Source organism: Schistocerca serialis, chromosome 1 (genome assembly GCF_023864345.2).
Source record: "Schistocerca serialis cubense isolate TAMUIC-IGC-003099 chromosome 1, iqSchSeri2.2, whole genome shotgun sequence".
Taxonomy (NCBI): Eukaryota; Metazoa; Arthropoda; class Insecta; order Orthoptera; family Acrididae; genus Schistocerca; species Schistocerca serialis.
Genome location: NC_064638.1, coordinates 1,024,530,358 through 1,024,555,179, shown reverse-complemented (window position 1 = coordinate 1,024,555,179; position 24,822 = coordinate 1,024,530,358). Strand labels below are relative to the sequence as shown.

The window sequence follows — 24,822 nt, the reverse complement described above, 5'->3', positions numbered from 1 at the left end:
GATTGACCCTCTTTGCAGCCTCCTGGAATATGATAGTGGGATCTACCTGGTTTCCCCATAAGGAGATACACAAGGGCACATGGAAGTCACCTGATGGTAGAACCATTAATCAAATTGATCATAGACTGATAGACCAGAGACATAAATCTAACTTGTTGGATGTTTGAACCTTTTGTGGCCCTAATGTGGATTCAGATCAGTTTCTTGTAATGGCCAAGGTAAAGAAGTAGGATATCAAATGCCGAAAGAAAGACACACTAGGAAAGAACAGTACAATATTGCAGCACTGCAATTAATAGAAACTTACAAATCGTACTGTCAGAAAGTTTCTCAGGCCCTGGAACAAGAACAAAAACAAGTAACAATGTGAAACAGTAATGACATAGAACAAAAATGGCTGACTATAAAAAGAGCTATAGACATTTCAGCTAAGGAAACACTAGGGATGGACAGAAAATCAATAAGGCCCCCACAGTTTGATGAAGAGCGTAAGAGAGTGACTGAAGCAAAGAACAGGCGAACTGCACAAGAGGCTTGTTGGACGATTATTGTGAGAAAAGGAAGATCGAAAAGATGACAAATGGTCGAAGGAAAAGGGAATGGACTAAGGCTGAAATAGAATGTACGGAATTGTCCAAGAAGAAGAATGAAACAAGGAAGTTCTAAACTATGCTAGAAGACAATTTGCTCCAATAACTAGCTAGATTAGAGATGAAGAAGGAAACATAATAAGTGAGAGTAAACAGACTCTGGAAAGATGGCGAAGCTACTTTAATGACCTGCTGAATTGAGAGACAAAGCAAGCAGAGGATATCTGTAATGATTGTGAGTAAGGAATGGATGATAAACAGCTACTGGACGGCCCAGGGTTAGAGGACGTTAAAAAAGCTTTAAGGAAACTGAAGAATAACAAGGCTCCCGCCACTGATAGCATTCCTGCAGAATTGCTAAAATGTGTAGTAGCAACATTAGAGCAGTCTCTGTTTGAACTTATCACTTTCATATGGGAACAGCAAAGGATACCAAATGAATGGAATGAAGGAATACTATGTCCCATTCATAAAAAGGGCAACCGTATGGAGTGCCGTGGAATCACCCTCCTGGACCTGGGGTACAAGGTGTTGTTATCTAATATTATTTTTTATCAGCTGTTCCCACAGGTGGATAAATAAATTGGAATACACCAACGCAGATTTCGACAAGGAAGGTCAACAATAGATCAGATTTTCAATCTGAGCCAAATTTTGGAGAAAACTGTTGAATATAGAATTGGAACGCATCACCTCTTTATTGACCTTAAGGCTGCCTATGACAGTGTCAATAAAAACCAGTTGTTTCATGCCTTACAGGAGATGGGGATACATGGAAAACTCCTGAGAATGGTTAAAATGATGATGTCTGACGTAAGAAGCAACAGTTGAGTTCGAGGAAATTACTCAGACCTCCTGGAAACAAAAAATGGGCTATGTCAAGGAGATGCATTAGCATGCTTATTATTTAATGTAGCACTCAAGAAGGTGATTAGGGAAGCAGGCCTACAGACCATGAGCACCATCTTTTACAAGTCAGTGCAGATTTTAGCATATGCAGATGACGTAGACATCATAGCATGGACAGTACCAGCAATGAAAGAAGCTTTTACAGCCTTAAGTCAAGCAAGTAAGAAGATGGGCCTTATGATAAATTGAAGATAAAACTAAATACATTGCCATCAGCTTCCAGTATGAATGGATACACATTTGAAAGAGTTGATAGCTTCAAGTATCTTGGATCCACAGTCACTTGCACTAATGACATCTCAACTGAAATTAAGATTAGGCTGATATCAGCAAATAAGGCATATTTCGCCTTGAGTAATTTATTCCGGTCAAGACTCCTCAGCTGCCCAACAGAATTCACCATTTATAAAACCCTTGTTAGACCAGTTCTCACTTATGCTTCGGAAACATGGCCAGTGAAGGAAACCGATGCAAGGCTGCTTGACAGATTTAGAGGAAAGTTTTGAGGAGAATAATTGGCCCTGTATAAGAGACATAACAATGGAGGAAAAGGGACAATGCAGCATTGTACACTATATAAGCCGATGCTCTTGTAACAAAAATCATACTATCAGTAAGGATAAGATGGGCAGGTCATGTGGCAAGCATGGAGGAGTCTGAGGTGATAAAGAAGATTCCCTTTGGTAGTCCAAGAGCACAAAGAGGGTGAGGTCAACCTCGAGCAAGATAGCTGGATAGAGTGGAAGAAGACCTATGGAAGCTCAGATGCAGAAACTGGAGGAGGGTAGCATGTGATCATGGTAGAGGGCAGAAACTCATGGGGAAGGCCAAGGTTCATCCTGGACTGTAGTGCCACAGAAGAAGACTGGTTATCAGAACATAGAGAGTTACTAGATTATAATGAGAGTTTACCAACGTTTCATTAAGGGATAGATAAGACAAGAGTAACATTAAATTTTGATGCAATGACTCTACGCAATGATAAGAAATCCTTGATTGCTGAAACGGTTATGTACAATAATACAGAGAATTGTATTTTAGATTATAATATGAAAGTTAAGGAGGAAGATATAGTGAATATAGTTAACAAGGCTTCAGGAACGTCATCACATGAGAAGTTGAGACTCAATATCATTATTGATTACACAAACGGACGTTTTTTTCTTTAAAACCAGAGATAATTACAGACATCGAGTGAATTCTGAAAGTTAAGCCACATGAACCACTTTTTGTATGGCCATCTGCTGAGTGCTGTATGCAAGCAAGGTGCACTCAGCCCTTGTGAAGCCAATTGTGGAGTTACTTGATTGAGGAGTAGCAGCACTGGTCATGATGACTGAGAATTGGTGGAAAAGTAGTGTGCTGACCACATGCCCCTCAAGAGCAGGGTGCTGACCACATGCCCCTCCGTGTCCACATCTGGCAACGTGTAAGGGCTGAGGATGGCATGGCAGCCAGTCAGTTCTGTGCGGCCTTCAAGGCCTGCTCAGATGGTGTTTGTTTTTTTACATTCCATAACAGCAGCAATGAAAGATGTAGTAAAAAGTAGGGACTATAGAACCATCAAACAGTTGTTATAACAGTCTATCATTTATTGTCAGAAAACCAGATGGATTGGTATGGTTAGTACTAGATGCAAGGTCAGTTAATAAAATCATAGAACCAGAACAAGACAGGCCTCCTATCATCAAAGGATTATTGTCAAAACTTAAAGGAGCAAAATATATAAGCACGATGGGTTTAGCATATGGCTACTGGCAGATCAAGTTACATGCAGAGTCTAGGATATTTTATATTTATTTTTTATTTTTAAGGTACATCCATTGGGGCTGAAGATCTCGGGCTCAAGATCTCACTATCTGTATTTACTAAAGATTTGGATAGAGCCATAGCTGAGGAACTATGTGGAAAGATCTAAGACTACATGGATGACATTGCAGTCATTTCCAAAAACTGTAATGAACACCTTCAACCGTTAAAACAACTTTCTGCACGATTGTATTCACAGAGAATACCTATTATGCTCTTAAAATCACAATTCTGTCAAGAAGTTAAATTCTTAGGCCATGTATTAAATACTGAAGGTATAAAAACCAGACCCACATACATTAAATGCTATAACCAAATGTCTAGAATCAACTATTAAGAAACAATTAAAGTCATGATAGGTAATTACAGTAAGTTTTTACCACAGGGGGTATTGAACACAGATCATTTATTAACGTTACTAAAGCAAAACACCTCTTGCCAGTGGACGCAGGAATATAGGTCAGAGTTTAACAACATGAAAACTAGTTTGGTGGAAGCACCACTACTGATACATCCTAACTCTAAAGAATCTTCTCATCTGGCTACCAACACATCAGAATATGGCACTGGATCCCTTCCCTATCAAGAAATACGTTCTGTGAATAGAATGAAATACTGCCTGATAGCATCTGCTAGTAGGATGTTTACATCTCATGAATTACGGAATTACAGAGGATATGCTGGCAGTTGTTTGGTCATTCAAAGAGATTAAATACTGTGTAGCGGGACATGAAACAATAGTGCACACCAACCATAGTGCATTGAGCTTCCCACTTAAAAGTAAGCTTTTATATAAACAGTTGACACACTAGGTATTATTCCTTTAAGAATTTAATTTTTAAATACACTATGTAAAGGATACAGACAATGTTGTGACAGAAGCACTGTCACGATTACCAGTAGATGCAAACCTATGGAAGACATGAAGGAGAAAGGTAATTTTATGATTTATTTCTTGAAAGTGAACAAGTACAAAAAAATATTAAATTGCTTAGTAAAACTTTAGAAATGGAACGACAAAATCATGATGTGTTGGGCAACTATATTCATTACTTAGAACAAAATCCAAATGACAATAATAAAGACGGGAAGCTCCTTAAACTTTTCCATAAAAACAAAAATATTAACAATTGGTTACTATGTATACCTAAGAGTAAAACAGATCTAATAACCTGGTATCTTCATTTAGGGTAAGCTCATCTTGGATTGAAGAAGTGCATAATGCACATCAGAAAGGGTTATCGTTTTAGAAACATGTCCAGGCAAGTTAGAAAAATTCTGAATCATGTACTACATGTCAGACAGGCAAAACACGAACCTGTAAGATGTGCACCTTGATCTACTCCATAATACCACAAGCATTTTGGGATTTAATGGCTGTGGACTTCTGCGGTCCACTGCCTTGAGGGTGGAGAGGAATGGTGTATGTCTTCATTGTGGTTGAATGTTGGTCAAATTAAAGTTGTATCCACTGAGAAGCACCACTACGTCGAAGCTCAAGAATAATTACTTTAAACATGTGGGGAAACCAAAGAATTTGCTATCAGACAACGGCACCCTATTTACATCCAAGCAACTCAAAGAATTCTGGCTGAGGAGATGGTAAATGATATATTAACTTCCAGATATCACCCACAAGGAAATATGGCCAAGGAAATTACACGTGCACTAAATAGGTTGCGTTGCACGTATTGTGCAACCCAACAATCTATGTGGGTAGATCTGGTGGGAGAATTCAAAAAACATTGAACAAAATGCCCCATTCAGTCACTAAAATATCTTCAATAGAAGTAGGGGTAGACAAGTTGAGGGAGAATCTATGTTGAAACATATAGAAGAGCCCAAAGTACATGAACCCTCACAAATGTGACAAGAAATAATATTGAGGAATTATTAAATAATGAAGGAGAAAAAGAGGTGGAAAACAGGGAGTCCAACATACTATAAGACTAGGGACCTGGTATAATTGAAAAACCATAAAAATAGTTCTAAGAATGAGAAACTGAAAAATTAAGTTCTGCCCATTGTATGAAGGACCTTTTGTAATTACAAGAATGCCTTCCCCCAAAGCACAATACTGACTGGCCCAGCTACAAAAAAGGTGAAAGGTATTTATAATACTCAAGACTTGCAACCTTTCATAACAAATAATAACTTAACACTTATAGATAATGTCAGTTTTCAAAGTGAACCACACTGGTCAATGGCCTTATGGTGGGTGGAGACTGGAACACACACACAGATATTCAGGTACATAATGAGTACTACTTGCACAACTACTCTTGTACGGGTGAATTATTCTTTATTGCTTTTATATAAAGACTATAAAGTTGCTCCGTAAAATGAAAATTTTTCTCTTCCTTTGTTAATGTAGTGTTGTGGAATGACGGAGCTTATTAATACAGTTATGTGAGTTCATAAGTTTTGTTGCATTGCAAAAAATATCCATGGAAAATAACATGTTTGCCCTCTAACTACCAATCACCTTTCAATATTTCTCCACTCTTTGAAACAAAACTGTAATACGAGGTGCATTCAAGTTCTAAGGCCTCCGATTTCTTTTCTAATTAACTACTCACCCGAAATCGATGAAACTGGCGTTACTTCTCGACGTAATCGCCCTGCAGACGTACACATTTTTGACAACGCTGACACCATGATTCCATGGCAGCGGCGAAGGCTTCTTTAGGAGTCTGTTTTGACCACTGGAAAATCGCTGAGGCAATAGCAGCACGGCTGGTGAATGTGCGGCCACGGAGAGTGTCTTTCATTGTTGGAAAAAGTCAAAAGTCACTAGGAGCCAGGTCAGGTGAGTAGGGAGCATGAAGAATCACTTCAAAGTCGTTATCACGAAGACACTGTCGCGTAACGTTAGCTCGATGTGCGGGTGCATTGTCTTGGTGAAACAGCACACGCGCAGCCCTTCCCGGACGTTTTTGTTGCAGTGCAGGAAGGAATTTGTTCTTAAAAACATTTTCGTAGGATGCACCTGTTACCGTAGTGCCCTTTGGAATGCAATGGGTAAGGATTACGCTCTCGCTGTCCCAGAACATGGACACCATCATTTTTTCAGCACTGGCAGTTACCCAAAATTTTTTTGGTGGCGGTGAATCTGTGTGCTTCCATTGAGCTGACTGGCGCTTTGTTTCTGGATTGAAAAATGGCATCCACGTCTCATCCATTGTCACAACCGATGAAAAGAAAGTCCCATTCATGCTGTCGTTGCGCGTCAACATTGCTTGGCAACATGCCACACGGGCAGCCATATGGTCGTCCGTCAGCATTCGTGGCACCCACCTGGATGACACTTTTCGCATTTTCAGGTCATCATGCAGGATTGTGTGCACAGAACCCACAGAAATGCCAACTCTGGAGGCGATCTGTTCAACAGTCATTCGGCGATCCCCCAAAACAATTCTCTCCACTTTGTCGATCATGTCGTCAGACCGGCTTGTGCGAGCCCGAGGTTGTTTCGGTTTGTTGTCACACGATGTTCTGCCTTCATTAAACTGTCGCACCCATGAACGCACTTTCGACACATCCATATCTCCATCACCACATGTCTCCTTCAACTGTCGATGAATTTCAATTAGTTTCACACCACACAAATTCAGAAAACAAATGATTGCACGCTGTTCAAGTAAGGAAAACGTTGCCATTTTAAGTATTTAAAACAGTTCTCATTCTCGCCGCTGGCGGTAAAATTCCATCTGCCGTACGGTGCTGCCATCTCTGGGATGTATTGACAATGAACGCGGCCTCATTTTAAAGCAATGCGCATGTTTCTATCTCTTTCCAGTCCGGAGAAAATAATCAGAGGCCTTAGAACTTGAATGCACCTCGTAATAACATACAGGTTAATAATCTATGACCATTACTTATTTAGTAATAAGTAATCCTTTTTTGTGGGGTAAGATGATTCTATCTGTTTTGGTGAAATAATTTTTGGGTGATTGTTTGTATAGCTTTCTAGGGGAAAGTAGTTATAAGTAGACTACTTGGTCTTGATTGCTGATTTTGGTCTGCGTGCAAGAACAATATATGGACCTTGACAGGGCACCATTGGATCAATATGTTTCCAGTCAAATAACGATAATGTCAGAGGCAGTCAAGCCTCAGTAAACTCCTAATCAATTTAATGTACATTAGTTCTTATGATGTAATTGATGGTGAAAACAAGGCCCTCCCTCCTATAAAGGAAAAACTCTATTATCTAGTATTGATAATTGATGTTAAAGTATAGAGAATAAGTCTCTTTCCTATATGGGAACATACATATAAATATTCATTTATGGTCAGATACCACAAAAAAAGGGTTAATTAGACACCTAGGAACATAGTGGAAGTTGATCCATCAGAAATGTTGTACCCTGTAATTAACCGATGTACTGGTAATGCTACTTAAAGGATCTGAATCAATGTTTCAAGAAAGCTAATTAAGACAGTAATTTACACACAATAAGTTACAACCACGAAAAATGGAAAGCAATAATATTTAAGAATTGAACCCTGATGTATTACTGAACCTCAAATGTGTTACAAATCACCATTTGAAGGAAGCTCCATTATTACCATATACAAGTTTAAACACACTGATGCTGTTTCCAACTTGAGAACATCTCTCTCTCTCTCTCTCTCTATCTCTCTCTCTCTCTCTCTCTCTCTCTCTCTCTCTCTCTCTCTCTCTCTCACACACACACACACACACACACACACACACACACACTGGTCATACCGGACTCCAGAGTCCATTACCGCAGCAACGTATTTTCGCCATCTGTCCCGGTCTTGGGCTATTTCCTTCCATTCACCTTCAATACCTAGGCTCCTCAAATCAGCCTTCACATTGTCCTCCTATCTACACCTCGGTGTCCCCAGAGGAAGTTTTCCCTCTAAGTGCCCTACCAGTACTCTGCACGCTGCCCTGCCCTCATCCATTCGAGCTATGTGACCTGCCCATCGCAGCCTACGTGATTTAATAATACTGATTATGTCAGGGCTTGAATAGAGTTCGTGAACCTCTTCGTTGTGCAGTTTTTTCCGCTCTCCGCTAATGTCATCCCTTTTTGCTCTGAAAACTTTCCTCAAAATTTTGTTTTCATTTTGCACAGTGAGAGACCAAGTCTCACACCCATACAGCATAACTGGTAGAATAATAGTTTTGTATATTCTAATCTTTAAATTCTTAGACAATATCCATGATGAAAGTAATCTATTCAGTGAGAAATAGTATGCATTTCCTGTCCGGACTCTCTTCTTCAGTTCGGATTCAATCTCATTTCTCGAAGTGACGTCCACGCCTAGACTTAAATGTGTTCACTTTTTCAAACTGCATATCTCCAACTCTTAACATTTCCTGATCTACTGCTGTTGGCATTCTAGTAGTAACCAGGTATTTAGTTTTGTCTTCACTTATCCTTAGACCTACATCTTCACTAGCCTATCGCTAATGATGTTTAGATCATCTGCATTCCCTAATATCTTAATATTTCCATTTAACTCCACACCCTCTGAATTATCTGCTGCCATTCGTACAATATATTCTAGGACTAAATTAAAAAGTAGCGGGGACAGGGCATCTCCCTGCTTAAGTCTGTTCTTTATTACAAATTCTTCTGACTCCAATTTCCTCACGCGTACTCTACCTTTTGTGTTTTTCAAACTCGCTTTTATAAGTCTAACATACTTCTTTGGTATTCCAAGTTCCAAAATAATTCAGTACAATTTTGATTGCAATACTGAATCATATGCTTTTGTAAAATTTATGAAAAGATTATGAACTGGTTTATTGTATTCCCATTTCTTTTCCAAAATTTGACGCAGGGTGAATATTCTTGAATATGAGAAGGGAAGTTGGTCGTAGGCTACGGGCAAAGAAGAGAGATTATTCGAACAATCAAATTGAAAAAAAAAAAAAGGAAACAAACAGTAAAACAAAAAACATTAGGGAACTTTACCTAGACATAAATGGGTATAGGAAGGGGTTCAAGGCTAGGACAAATGCACTTCGAGGGGATGCCAGAGGAATACTGACAGACCCCAGTGCTATATAAAGTAAATGGAGGGCATATTTTAAGCATCTATTAAACGTATACCAGGAAGCAGGAAATGAGCAGGCGTACGATATACATACAGCAGAACCCCAAGATACCGGAGCCAATGTTAAAGGAAGTAAGAGATGCAATCAACAAATTGAAAAACCATAAAGCACCACGATCAGATTGCATAACTGCAGAATTAGTTAAAAATGGGGGACAGAAATTGATGGAAGTAGTTCACAAAGTGGAAACTAAAGTATGGAACTCAGAGATGATATCTTAAGAGTGGCAGGAGTCGATTCTTATTCCAATTTTTAAGAAGGGCAACAAAATAGATTGTAGTAACTATAGAGAGAGAACATTTAACTTTTGTTAATCAAATAATTTTATGGAAAGTAGTTGCACAGTATAAGGACTTTCTACCAGTAGCCTGAAAACACAAGAAGAGTTTTTTTGAGATTTTGTACGGTAGTCGTCCGACCAACACCGGACTCAAAACTGCAAGAAGTTGCATTTTGTTGGCATGAACCCTCACACCGTAAAACCTGGTTGATGCTTAGTTGACACTTACATAAATAAATGTCAAGTGTCCACATCAGAAGTAGACCTACTCACCTGCAATTATGGATTTCTATGGAATGCAGTCAGGCCTGAGATACCAATATCTTAACACCTACGGGGCACAAGGGAAGGTGTCACAGGTAGCAAGGAAAGAAATTAATACAGCAGGAAACAGCGCCAAATAACACTCTGAAAGTCGCATTTCCTGCCTACAGTCCACAGGCCAGTAAACAGGCAACTGGCACACTACGAACACAATACAATTCTCTTACAAGGTTGACATGACAACATTGTTCTAGGGGCAAACAAAAAAGTACAATAGCTTGCTTCCATAGAAATCTCTCATAGGAGATACAGCTCTGTGATGGCAATAAGATATGGGATAGGCTCACAGCATTGGAATGTCAATTTCCTGTAACTGACTATTGCCAAAATGACACTTGAACAAAGATGGGAGAAAAACTGTAGTTTGGTATACTGAAGTATGTTCCTAATGCTTTTCAACAGTATCCATGAGATTTAGCCAACAGTGGACCTAAAAGAAATGTACGAGTAGTTCATGGACAATTTATTAGACTTGGAAACTTGCACGAGTTCTTCCAGTGCCCATATGACCAACCGACCTGTTTCCTCAGGACAGAAGGAATTTTTCCTGGTAAAAGCTGCTGACAGGATACCTTTTCAGCCCTCTGCTGAATACACTAAAAAGTGCCCATGCCACCAACTAGCCAATAGGGAGATATGAGAAAGGGATCATTTGGTTGCTACCAACTGTATCCTGAATTCTGGAGAGCAGTTGTTTCTCTCTCTCGAGTTCTTGACCCGGGACAGAGCAGGTGCTCTTGGTTTCTATCTTTCAGGCAGTGCAAGCGATCTCATGCTGCCTGACTCTGTCTCTGCTATCCCCAACTAACCACTGGCTAGTTTAAACATGAACTGCCTTTCTCTCTCCTTCCTATTTCCGTATTTTGACTAAAACTCAGACTGGTGTACTCCCCTACAGTACAGCCCAGATGAGGTCTCCTGTATAATGTATTTCCAGAATAGACCCTGAAATTCCTTTAAGTCTCTTTTTTCATTTAAAACCACCTCCCTTTAGGCACTCAAAAATGATCCCTCTCCCATCCTTGACATCGGCTGCCTCCATACCACATAAGGTCTGTGCATGTCTGTTCTTTCACTACAAGGGAGCCAACACAAACTTTGTTGAGGTGTCCTAAACATCCAACTTATAGTCACAGTTTCTCCTGATGCAACATTTTTCTCTTTCCAAAGGAAAAGAAACTATCTGTGAACTTATTTTCAGTCACTACAGCCTCTAGGCACAGAGTATTTCTGAGCATCCTTGGTAGGAAGGCATATTATGGCTCAAGGACGTTTAGAATGTGCTTCTGTGCATACAACTTGAAGGAAAGTACTTGGACAAGGTGTGAAGGTGGCTTTCCAGAAACATAAAACTTGACATTACTTCCTAAAAGGTATCAGTGTGACTTTTGAATTCATTCATTCATCAAATGTAATGTCCACCTTTGGGAAAACTGTCTATATAATTTGTTACGTACACAAATCAAAATAATATATGGAAGCAAACTAAAACAAAAAAGGTCCCTTTTACACACACACACACACACACACACACACACACACACACACACAGGGAGGGGAGGGGGGGGAGGGGGAGGGGGAGGGGGAGACTGACAGAGAGAGAACCAGCGAGTAAATTAATCCCACCAAGATTCAATAAACTGATGAAACATGACAGATACAAATTTGTAACAAAATAGGAATATTATCACCGCAAACACTTTGTTGGTTCTTTCCCAAAATACTAAGTCTTCTGACTTAATGACATGTCAAGAAAAGAATTTATGGAAGTTGGAATTTAAGTGACCATACTGTTGTAAGCTATCAAGCAATTAATGAAGATGACAAAACAGCCCTTATAAAAAAGTAAAGAAATAACTCTTTCATGACAAAATTAAGAGAAAAATACCTTGTTTATCATGCCGAGGTATGCCGCGTCTTGTTCTCTGATTAAAGAGTGTTGTATGTGTAAGTGGCGATATACCAAATTCTCTCTTGGGTCTCATTGCAGGAGGCATGTCATTCCGATTCTTGTAAATTCTAAGATTCTGCATTTCACCACTGCAGTTCACACGTAACCTAGTTTGGAAGACAATAATGTTGTTTAAAAATTGATATACATATCATTGTCATTGTGTGAGTGCCTGTAATTAAAATTAGTAGCTATTTTATTTGCAAACAGATGAAATTTACCCATGATACCAATATTGGACCAATTTTGATACATTAATGTTATTAAGCCACAAACAAAAAGAACACATACATTCCAAGTGACACCAATGCATACCTAATCTACCCAAGTTATTCAACCAGAAAGAAGGGGACCTACAGTTTAAAGAGCTATCTGTACCATATGTAGTTTCTGGTGACTCCTCACATTGTTGTCAATATAATTACCCTGACATTATGGAGAACCTTCAATTACACTCTTGGGAAACAATAAATCGACTGTGGAGAACAATGCAAGAATACATTGTTATTTTGGATCTAGAATTATTATGCTAACTGATGCAATTATACTGGGCATGTGGCCAAGGGTGAAATTTATCGGGTCTAGTGATAACTCTGAAAACAGGTGACAGCTATAAAACAGAATCCACTGAAATTATTATACTGATATACACTTATCAGCCAAAACATTATGACCACCTGACTAATAGCCAGGATGTTCATCTTTGGCACGGATAACAGAAGTGACATGTCATGGCATGGTACCAATGAGGCCTTAGTAGGTTGCTAGAGGGAGTTGGCACCACATCTGCATACACAAGTCCCCTAATTCCCGTAAATTCTGGGGAGGCAGCGATAAGCTCTGATTACACATTCAATCACGTCCCAGATGTATTCAATCAAGCTCAGATCTGGAGAGTTGAGGGGCCAGCACGTCAACAGGAACTCACCACTGTGTTCCTCGAACCATTCCATCACACTCCTGGCCTTGTGACATGACACATTATCTTGTTAAAAAATGCCACTGCCGTCAGGACACACAATCGTCATGAAGGGGTGTATGTCATCTGCAACTAGTGTACCATATTCCTTGGCTGTCATAGTGCCTTGCACGACCTCCACTGGACCAATGGATGCCCATGTGAATGTTCCCTAGAGCAAAATGAAGCCACCGCCACCTTGTCTCCGTCCGCCACTACAGGTGTCAAAGAGCTGTTTCCCTGGAAGACGAAGGATTCTTGCTCTCCTATTGGCATGATGAAGAAGGTGTTGGTACTCATCAAACAATGCAATGCTCTGTCTCTGCGCCAAGGTCCAGTGCCAATGGTCACGTGCCCATTTCAGTTGTAGTTGTGAACATCATGGTGTTAGCACTGACCCATGCATGGGTTGTCAGCTGCAGAGGCCCTTCGTTAGGAGTGTTCACACACACTTGTACACTCCCCAGCATTAAAATCTGATGTTATTTTTGTGGCAGTTCACCGCCTATCCTATTTTACCAGTCTGCCCAGGCTATGACGTCCGACATCTGTAATGAAAGGTGGACATGCAACCGCACCACGTTTGGATGTGATTTCACCTTGGTTTCGCCAAATGTTGAAGACACACCACAGCACTCCTCAAAAACCCGACAAGTCGTGCAGTTTCCTGAATGCTCTTGCTGAGCCTCAGGGCCATCACAATCTGCCCTCAGTCAAACTCAGATAGATCATGTGCCTTCCTCATTCTACACACAGACAGCACACTCAGTGGTACTATGTGCATCATGCATGTGTCTGATTAGTAGTCATTCCTCACCAGGTGACCCTGCTATCAACTGGACAGGTTATATCGATGGTAGGTCGGTGGTCATAATGTTCTGGTTGACCAGTGTACATGCACATGAAACTTGCACTGCTTCCATGGGTGCTATACGCTATGAGTCATAATATCATAACAAAAATTAGCTCTACACTATTTACTGTTGAGCAACAGGTAAGTACACTAATTAGTGATTACTTGTCACTCAACTATCAAACTTATGCTCTTAGTCAGTGTCTTGATGAAAACTCCAAGTTCAATGACACCACAACAATAACTGCCTTTCCACCATTCAATAGCTCCTCTGTAATATCATTATCCATTTGCACATCATCTTTTATCTTCCATCCCTGAATCCAAAGGAACTCATACTTCTCTAATCTTGGAATCTGTTGATATTTTATATGTGACTGTAAAGCGGTGTGACAATGCTTTTAATTCATGCGCAAAATTGATGATCACAATATACTTAAAAAAAAAAAGGAAATTTCAATACAGCAAGGAGGGATAGGACTCTATGTTCAGAATGTTTTTGTCAATTATCAGCAAGTACACCAATTTATGCCTTTATACCAGTAATTTACTAAACAGGGACTTAGAAGTCCATGCCATGTTGATGAGAACACAGGGAAGTTTCACTAAATGCTCCTGCTTCCTTAGTCTCTTGGGGCAGGTGAAATACATGAGAATATTAAATAACGAACACAACCCCAAATTGTCTACTCAGAATGCATATTCCAGTGTTCCGTTTTAAGCTTGGCTTGGCTAAAGTATTTGCAAAACCCATAAGAAAGAGGGAGTCAACATGATTCCTGCATTTTGTAGAAAGTTTCTCACAGTTTCAACTGCCAAGCCACAAGGAGGCCTTCTAGAAGGACCAGACATAATGGTGTTTCTGGTTACATACAGAGACGTGAGTTGCTATACGTCTCTGAAACTTTTTGTATTCTCATTTGGTTTTCTTTCCAAACAAATTGTTGTAAGTGAAGAGATGGGTAAAACATTTGACCAGGATATGAAGGCCACAGAAATGTATTAGCAGGGCTTTTGGATTGAGTCCATTACGGAAAGCTACTTCTGAATGCTTTATTGTGACAACTCAATGAAAGTACATTAATGACAATCTTCTACAAAGCAGTTTTAGCTTTCAGACCTCTCTATATGGACTTGTGCTTGTTTTAAATGTGAAATATGCTATTACTGTCACTATGCATATTTGTTTGCATAAAATCTGTATTTGGTGGTTTGTTGAAATAACAATTTTCAAAATCTAATGCTGTAAAATTTCTACGTGATGGAAGAAACCACAAGTGTTACCAACTTCAAGATTTCAGTAAGTTTCTCTTGAAAATAGATCACAACTTTCAAATTTAAATGAATATGAAGATATTTCCATTGTCTGTCTTCTTTTGAGACATTTAGGTCCACTATTTGCATGGTTTATAGGCTGCGGGGAAACTGCTTGCTAGGAAGAGTATGTAACGCTCAAGTACATAGTTTCAACTTCTTTTTTTATGTTCTAAGGATGGTGAAACAAAATGATCTTTATTGTGCTCTGCTGAGATACTGTTACACACGACACGCTTCCAGCTAGCATGACTCAAGGATACAGTTGGGCGATAAAGATATCGAAATAAATGTTGTGTAATGTGTTGATAATCTAGAATCTACTTTCTAAGCATATTATTACACAAATATCCTTAACAAGAATTTCTCTGTCACAACATAACTGGGTTTGAGGAAGATCCTCATTTAATCTGAGGGTATAATACATTACATTCATACAGCATTCATAGATATGCTGAAACCAATAATGAAAGTAATGCCCAGCTGCACTATTTACAAAGTGAAACTACAATTTTCAAAAGTAATTTAGAAAACATATTTCTGGAATGTCTAGTGCATTTTCACATATACTTGGCACAGGTACTGTGGGACCCATATCAAATAGGACTAACAAGTGATACTGAACATATACAGAGAAGGACAGCACGAATATTCACAGGTCTCTTTGACCAGTGGGAGAATGTTACTGAGGTGCCAAAGAAACTGACTGGCAGACTCTCGAAGATACGCATACACTAACACAAGAAAGTCTAGTAACAACGTTTCAAGAACCGGCTTTAAATGATGGCTCTAAGAAAATACTACAACCCTCTATATATTGCCCACACAGAGATCATGAGGACAAAATTAGAATAATTAAAGCACACAAGGCATTCACACAATCAGTCTTCCCATGCTCCACACATGAATAAAATGAGAAGAAACCCTAAAGGTACATTTACATCTCAGATTTTTATCGGTTCAAGTATGCGCGACATATATACGCATCTCTGGGACACACATCGGCTCTCGTAGATGTACGCTACTTGCAAGTCATACACTTGTGATCATGCATTTACATCTTGTGATTTGTATCTGTATGTCTGGTAGTGCACAGCTCTTCAGAATTTGCAATGGCTCCCCAAGACTTTACAGTTTTATGTTGTGGTGCACTTGGCCCTTTGGACAAAAAAAGGAAAAACCACATAGTGCAAAGAATACAACAATGGACTCCACAGAACAATCAAGATCAAACAGGCATTTGTAAACAAACATGGTGGTACAATGCTAAGGGTGTTACTGTGCATGCACAACTTCTGTGACTTGCCATCTATATCGCGGAGGGTAGATGTAGATGTACACTCTAGACCTAGTACCAGGACACAATTATCCAGGTGTAACACACCCTAAGCTTAATACTTGGTTGAATGGGAGAGGGAAATAAATTAAACATAACTCTGGGATGTCCAAAGAAATTTCAACAAAACTTCGCACATACTTGAAAATACACTGTTGGGGTAAAACAGCCTGGGCATCATTGGGAGAGACAACAGAATCCATAGTATCTGAGGTTGCTGGGCTGACGAGTGACAGTGACGATGACATTTAATCCCTAGAGATGGCCTTGGGTGTAAGAATGGTGACAGTTAAAGCATAACTCTGGAATTATTTGAGAAATTTCAACCAAACTTTATGTAGACATGATATACTACCTGGAAAGAAGTACTGGGGGACTAGAAAATGTCTAGCACTTCTACGGATGAAAGTGGTAGTACAGGAGGGAAGACAGGACACATAAGAATACCTCTGGAACACATGGAGAAAATTTCTACCAAACTTGTACACATACGAGTTACAATCTAGGAAACCATACTGTGGGTATAAAACACACTCAACGATGCTAGGCACGGCATTCAGGGTGAGAAGAAGGTCATAGAAGAAAACAGTCAAAAAGAATCAACATTATTATCAAATCCTAAATTTTTGACACTGATTAGCGATAATGTGAAGAAGATAATATAAAAATAATAGAAAATCATCAATATTACTGTGGAGCAATGGAAAATGCAGGTTAGAATATCAACAATATAAGGAAAAGATAGATTGCTACTTACAGTAAAGAAGACACATTAAGTTGCAGACAGGAAGCCTGCTGTGCGCGCGCGAGTGTGTGTGTGTGTGTGTGTGTGTGTGTGTGTGTGTGTGTGTTTCCATTTCTGATGAATGCTGTGGTGGAAAGCTAATGGGTAAGTGTCTTTTAGTTGTATGTGTCTGCAACTTAACATGTCACCTTTACAGTAAGTAGCAATCTATCTTTTTCCTTATCCTGTTAATATTACTGTCAAATACGTGGTATCGCAATTTATTTATTGCTTTGTCTGGAGGGAAAACAGAATATTCCACATAAACAAGTACTGCATTAAGTCAATAATACAATTAATTTGTACAAGATTCCACATTATAATTCGTAAGTTTGTATCTATACTTTTAAAAACATGTTTTGTTTTTACAGTATAGGCAGGTAATCAGCGAGGTATTTCTATATATAAAATAAACACTACCTCTAAAAGCAGTTGCCAGTTCTCCATTCAAAAGCAATTGAAAATACTTTGGTTATTCATATTTATGTTATTACTTCATCTCTGATAAATTCACTTGGTTTTTTGATTTGATTTTATCTGCAATGCCACAATTTCCTTCAAATGTCAAATGAAAGACTCCATTTATGAGTTAAAAATTTTTGGTTATTTATATTTTCATGCTTATGAAATTTTATGCAGTTTCAGATCATTGAAATATTAATTCCATTTTTAATTTTGTTTTCTTTGTATTGCAACACTTTCCTACAAATAGTGCATTACCTTTTTTTAAAACTTCTCCTACTAAAACAGGAAATTAATTTGTTGGAGTGCGAAGATTATTATGAACTTTTATGAATAATACTGTCCAGCTGAATTGAGTTTTTGAAATTTATTATTATTTCATAACATGTTTTGGCTATTACCATCATCATTTTCAAACTTTGACATTCTGAAACAAAGTTTGGTGTCAGAGTGCAATAGCACATATGCAAATATTGTTTTACTGCACATTATCACCAACATTTGTTTCAGCAGTTGTAAATTTAGACCTGATGATGTCAGTGGTCAAATACGTTACCAAATAATAAAATAAATAAAAAATAATAATTTAGCAATCTACACAGCGCTAGTCACTAAAGGTGTAATATATAAATTTTGTATCACACCAATACTCACATTAGCCTATGTATAACTTTTGCAGTTAACAATAAATCACTAACAAATAAGAACTTAATATGCCTTACTTTTGATTTTGTAGGTCCATTATAAAATAAATAACAGCTCCTGTGGAGTCCTCATTTGGAGGGTGTTGTAGGAGACAACCATCCTGATGGCTATCCAAATATGGATTCATAGCATCACTTAATGTCCGATCCAGACTGAATCCAAACTGCAAGAATAAAGAATAAAATATAGCTGTTGCAAAATGGAAACTGCATAGAAAAATAATCCGTTACCGATATGTTCCAAAATTTCAAAGATAACATGAATGGATTTTAATAAATTGCATGTAAACAATGTTTGTAACTGAACAGCACACAGAACAAAACTCTTGAGATTTCTTTTATGACCTCTTTGCCTATAACAATGGAATTCTTAGTAATTTTAACATTGGGCACTTCAAATTGGTACATATGCCAAAGTGTTTACACATGTGAATGTGTTAATATCTACAGACAGACAATGTCAACATTAAGACTGTTGTACAAAACTAATTGTGATGCACAAGGGCCTATGAAATCAAGAGAGTTTTCTTGCCTTTAGTTGAGGATGTTACAGACTGCATAAGGAAAATCTCGACAAAACGAAATATTGTGGCAATCTACAAACCCACCTGAACGGTAGAGGATCAACTAAAATTGGCTAATGATGCATAAATTTATCGGATTCCATGTAGTTATGTGGAGGAGTATGTGGATACTACAAAAAGAATGGTCAACAAATAACTAGAAGAGTACAAGGACAACTGCAGAAGCGAAGACATTGACATATCAGTTGTTGCAAAACATGCTTTGTAGACAGAAGACCACCACATTCATTTTGATAGAACTCAAGTGCTGGCACTCACAAGCGGATACCATGAAAGATTATTCAGAGAGGCCACAAAGTTTATTAAACACACCAGGAATTTCAATAGAAAGCAAGAGAGCATGAAAGTGAATGACATCTGGATCCCAATGCTGAAGAAGATTTGTACAAGACTTCCACCACAGGGCGACAGCAACAGTGGATGACAGCAACTGACAATGGCCAACTGTGGCTGGTTACAGCATGTGATGTTGCGCCACTGAGCGGAAGCACAGGTAAACGAAATTTTGCTGCAGTCATTAGCTTGTCAGGGTGTGAACTGGACACTCGAAGAACCTATACCCCTTGAAAATGTCCTCTGCAGGTGGGGATGAAATTGAGAGAATTAATGTGAAATACATCTGACCGCAGCATATAGCCCAGAATATTTTATTAATTGTGACATTTCTGGCTGTGCATGTTTACATTTCACAATAATGTTACCCTCTGTAAAGAGAGACAAAGTGGAACTGGATAGTGTCCATTCATGGCACAGATATATCTCCACTCAGTAATGCCTGCACACCAGTGAAGCTTCCTACAATCTTCTCTGACACAGTGAGGGGTCCTGCAATCTTTTTACTGTTTCTTCAGTAAAGAAAAGCAGGAAATGTGAAAGATGACCTCACCTCCATGGATGGATGAGTACAAATGCACAACAGTGCTCTGGAAACTATTAAAGTTGTGGCTGCGTTGAAAGGCAATGAGCAGATTACAATCAGGAACAGGGCGATCCAAAGCGAACATATGATCATGAATGCCTCAAACAAGTAACATGAATTGTGACAGCAATCAGTAACAGAAATCATGTGTTCCAATAGCCTAAAAGCTTAGCATCTGCAAGTACTCATTAAGTGCCTTGATACAAAATTCTGGGCTCACATAGCATGAAGAACAAAGTTATAACATATCACGTGTTGTGATTTCCTTGTAAAAGAAGATTGACTGATTTGTATACAATCGGTAAATCTGTATGTTTCAGCCTTGATAATAATTTTAAAATATTATGATGATAGACGTAATATTACTTGTTTGACATAACTTTAATGCTTCGCAGGGAGTGCATGGGTAAATGTAAGTGTAAACACCACATGCTTGTAAGTAATATCAACAAACATATTAATTACCAATGATGATTCCTAATGAGTACTGTACTCATAAATTCTGAATACATCTTCAGTAATCTGAGTAAATTTTAAACCGTATCAGCAGAACTTCCATCAGATTATCTGAATGGTGCTTTTCATCTAATTATGTTCTAAATCAAGTGGAATCATGTGACAGTGGAAGGGAATACATTATAGAGGTGGAAACCGTCTTTTCTTTTAAAATCCATCTACAGATTTGCCTTAACAATTTTTAACGGCTGCTGTTTGGTCATGTCTTCTCTACCACCAGAACAAATATTTCACTTGTGAAAAATAAAAATAGGTGCTTTATTTTTTTTTTTTTTTAACTTTGTGAAATTGGACACTGTCAAACAAAACACCACATGCAGCCAGGAGTACTGAAATATGCCATTTTGGTAACCACTTAACATAATTGGTATTATTCATAGCTGTAACTAAATTGAGAGTCCTTTCTGTCTTTCATCTTTACAGAATTTATATAGATACAGATCTGAGATGAAATCACTTAAGATTATTTCTTCAGAGGTATTCTTTGCTACTTGTTTAATACATAGATATAGCACACATCCTGCAGTTCGTGCAAAAAACAGGTTGGGTTGCAAAATATACCTCCTGCTCATGACGGTGCATGCAACTCCTCGACTCCCTAGATCTTGACAGCTCATGTAATATGTGCTAGTTTTTGCTGCCAGCAAAGAGATTTCAGACAGAGATCATTCTGGACACACCACTGAATGAAAACCAAGCAAAATCTATAGCAAAAATAACACTTTGAACTTTTAGAAGTGACACTAAAGCTACTTTTCCTTGCTGTGGAATACACTTGTGTCTTCTGCTGTGTGATGCGGGTCGCAGGGCACTGCGTGAAACATTTTCTTAGGCGTGGAGTGGTGCACGTCAGAACCTAAATAATGAATTTTTTTTTTTTAGAATTTGGCAACTGCACTTGATAGAGTGATAGGTAAGGTACCTCCTGATACCTTTTTCTTAATTAAAATGTAACGTCTGGTGTGGGACTTTTATCAGAGCAACGTCCAAAATGTACCAAGTGACAAACTTTACCCCGTTACATTTTTTGTGAGGGTGAAAGCGAGAAAAAGTTTCTGAAAGGTTTGAAATAATTTTTACAGTTTGCTGGAAGTCAGTGGGTGCTACAGGTTTCTCCTAGACTAGAGCAGTTCCATGCGGTTCATTGGTGCGACGCTATTCCCTGTGTGCTGCGAGGCGCTCTGCTAGGCCTGGGGCAGTGCAGCAGAGGCAGTAAAGGCTATACATGTAGCGCAGTGCTCGTGCCAGAAAACTGTTAATTTTGGCACTCCGAAAGTACATGGAAGTTAGGGAAGAGGAGGAGGACTGTACGTTATTGGAGAGGGTACCCAAGAAGTGCAAAGAAGTGAGACAAATGTTCTTGTATCATGAAGAAGAAGGAGCATATAAAATTTTAGTTACAAAACATTTACTTGATGATGCGGAGAAGTTTAAGGAATTTTTCTGATTCACACCCAACCAGTTTCATTATCTTCTTTTGTTAACTGAAGGCAAACTGAGAAGTAATTCCTGTAACCGAGTGACATTTCTACTTACTTGTTTTATTCATTTTTCTTCTGATTTCTGCCCGAATTAAGACTTTTCATTTGATTTTTCCAATCGGTGTTGGCAATATTCCACAAATTTTGCTTTTCGGAAACCAGTTCGGTAAGTTGCTTATCCTTTGACGCAGAGAAGCGGTTAGCCAACATTTCTGGTGATTGTTTCTATTACAACTTTGTTAAAAATTGCCTATTGTTGCCCATGTGCGCGAAACAAACAGTGCAGCTGTCACCTTGCTGGTATCCAGTTCGACTACCCCCACTCCTCCAGCCAAGTAAATCGCTGCGACTTGTTTGACAAACTCCATCCGAAGCATGCAAGCCTTTCTCGCAGGTGGAGCCTGCTGTGGCACTGCATTGTCCGCACCCTAGGAAAAGGGTCTTTTACAGTGACTCCACAAAGTATTCGTGCGACCGTGGTGCATAGACTATAATACGCACAGTCATACAAATATAGCTGCGAAATGAATAACAACTATTCTCTTACATTGGTTGATTTCTACACTTGGAAATGAAACGCTCTTTATGGTTCATACGTCATTTAATTTGTGACCAAATACATGCTATGTAAAATCACACCGCAATGGACGCCTAACAAGTATTTGTCTAGTAAGCAATATCTGTGGTATTGGGCCGCACTGACACATGCCGCTCTCATGTTCGTTATGCAGTTGTGTTCCATCCAGCACAGTGCTTAGTGTCTCTCCGGTCCGAAAACCGTTGAGTGATATTTACGTAATACGGGTCAAAAACATTGTTAAACTACAAAGGAAGAGAGAGAAATCTGTGTCAGGTTGTTTTGATAAGGTAAATGTTTTCAAGAAATCGGAGAAACCGTCGGTAGACCTACCAGTACAGTGAAGAGTATTATATACCGCTTTAATCAGAGCAAAAAGTACAAAAACAAATCATGAAGCGGCCGTCCTGCAGTTCTGTCCAAGATGGAGAAACAACAGCTACTCCAACAAGTCATCAAAAATCTGAAACTGAGGGCTCCACACCTTGCTACTGGTTTTCATATGCGCACAGGAAGGTCTGTTTCAGCACAGACTGTAAGAAATGTGCTTTATGAAGCTGGGTATGGAGGCCAAACATCCTGTAGAAAACTGTACATCAGTAAAATCAACAGAACAAAGCCACTTGCATTTGAAAGCGAACATAAATCAGATGGGTTTGATTTCTGAAAGAAGGTTGTATATGCGGAGAAAAAAGAATTGTGAACTTGAAGAGAGAAATATAACAGCCTCAGTTAAACATGGAGGAGCTTCAGTACTTGTGTGAGGGTGCATGAGTGCAGATGGTGTGAGGGGTTTGTGTTTTATTGATGGCATTATGGACCACAAGATCTACATAAATACCCTAAAAACACCTCTATCCAGTAGAGTAAATCATATGGATCTTAATGATGGCTATGTTTTCACACAAGATAACGATCCAAAACATATGACTCTAGATAGAAAGCTGTACATGTCCCACTGGATGCAGACACCACCACAATCCCCTGACACTAAACCTATCGAGAATTTGTGGCATTTACTCGACAAAAACATCAAGAATTGTCAGATATCCAATAGAAATTATCTACATACCGCTCTACAAGAGTAATGGCGTAAAATTACAGTGCAAACAACAGAATCTCTGGTGAATTCCATGCCAAGAAGAATGCAAATGATTAAGAACAGGAAAGGAGGCCTTACTAAGTATTAACAACAACATTCTATGTTCAAAGAGTGATTTTCAGTACTGTAGACGAATACTTATTTTGCGTCTTACATTGCCTGTCTGTACCTCTGAATGCTTAACCATGTTTATTTACATAGCAATCTGTATTCCTTTATTGTATTCTCATTTTCACTAATCGATGAAGATGTCCTTGTGCTTTATTTCAGTCCGCCATTTTTCCATCCTTTATACACCCTTAAATCGTGTATTAGACAGACACTTTGTGGAGTAACTGTATGTCTGCATTGTGCGAGTGGGCATTGGGGTCTCGCATGCGTTTTACGCAGCACGCTGCAGGAATTTCTATTCACTTACAACAGTTTTCAGCAAGAACATAATAGAATTTTATTGTCATACATTCATACACACATTGATGACTTGTCAATGGTTCAATAAGTATATACACTGAAGAGCCAAAGAAACTAGCACACCTGCCTAACATCACGTAGAGCCCCACAAGCAGGCGGAAGTGCCACAACACAACGTGGCATGGACTCGACTAATGTCTCAAATACCGCTGGAGGGAATTGACAGACACCATGAATCCTGCAGGGCTGTCCATAAATCCGTAAGATTTATGGGGGGAGGGGGGAATCTCTTCTGAACAGCATGTTGCAAGGCATCCCAGTTATGCTCTCCAGATATGTTCCTGTCTGGAGAGTTTGGTGGCTATCAGGAGAGTTTAAACTCAGAAGAGTGTTCCTGGAGCCACTCTGTAGCGATTCCAAACATGTGTGGTGTCGCATTGTCTTGCTGGAATTGCCCATGTCTGTCAAAATGCACAATGGACATGAATGGATGCAAGTGATCAGACAGGATGCTTACAAAGTTGTATCTAGACGTACCAGGGGATCCCATATCACCCCAAATGTGGTGCCCCACGTCATTACAGAGCCTCCACAAGCTTGAACAGTCCCTGCTGAATTGCAGGGTCCCTGAATTCATGAGGTTGTCTCCATGCCCATACACATCCATCCACTCGGTACAATTTTAAACGAGACTCAACCGACCAGACAACATGTTTCCAATCATTAACAGTACAATGTCGGTGTTGGCAGACCCTGGCGAAGTGTAAAACTTCATGCCGTGCAATCATCAAGGGAACACGAGTGGGCCTTCGGCTCCAAAAGCCCATATCGATGATGTTTCGCTGAATGGTTCACACG

The 24,822-nt window shown here is 39.1% G+C and overlaps 1 protein-coding gene across 2 annotated transcripts in view; it reads right to left on the bottom strand.

Annotated features, from left to right (window-relative positions):
- LOC126413585 (protein GPR107) overlaps nucleotides 1–24,822 on the bottom strand; it is a 186,387-nt gene that overhangs the window by 114,575 nt on the left and 46,990 nt on the right. For both annotated transcript variants that reach the window (XM_050083277.1, XM_050083276.1), the window contains exons 3-4: nucleotides 18,393–18,538; nucleotides 11,901–12,070 (exon numbers count right to left, since the gene is read on the bottom strand). In XM_050083277.1, the coding sequence (XP_049939234.1) occupies nucleotides 11,901–12,070; nucleotides 18,393–18,538 (316 nt within the window). The remainder of the gene's footprint in view (nucleotides 1–11,900; nucleotides 12,071–18,392; nucleotides 18,539–24,822) is intronic.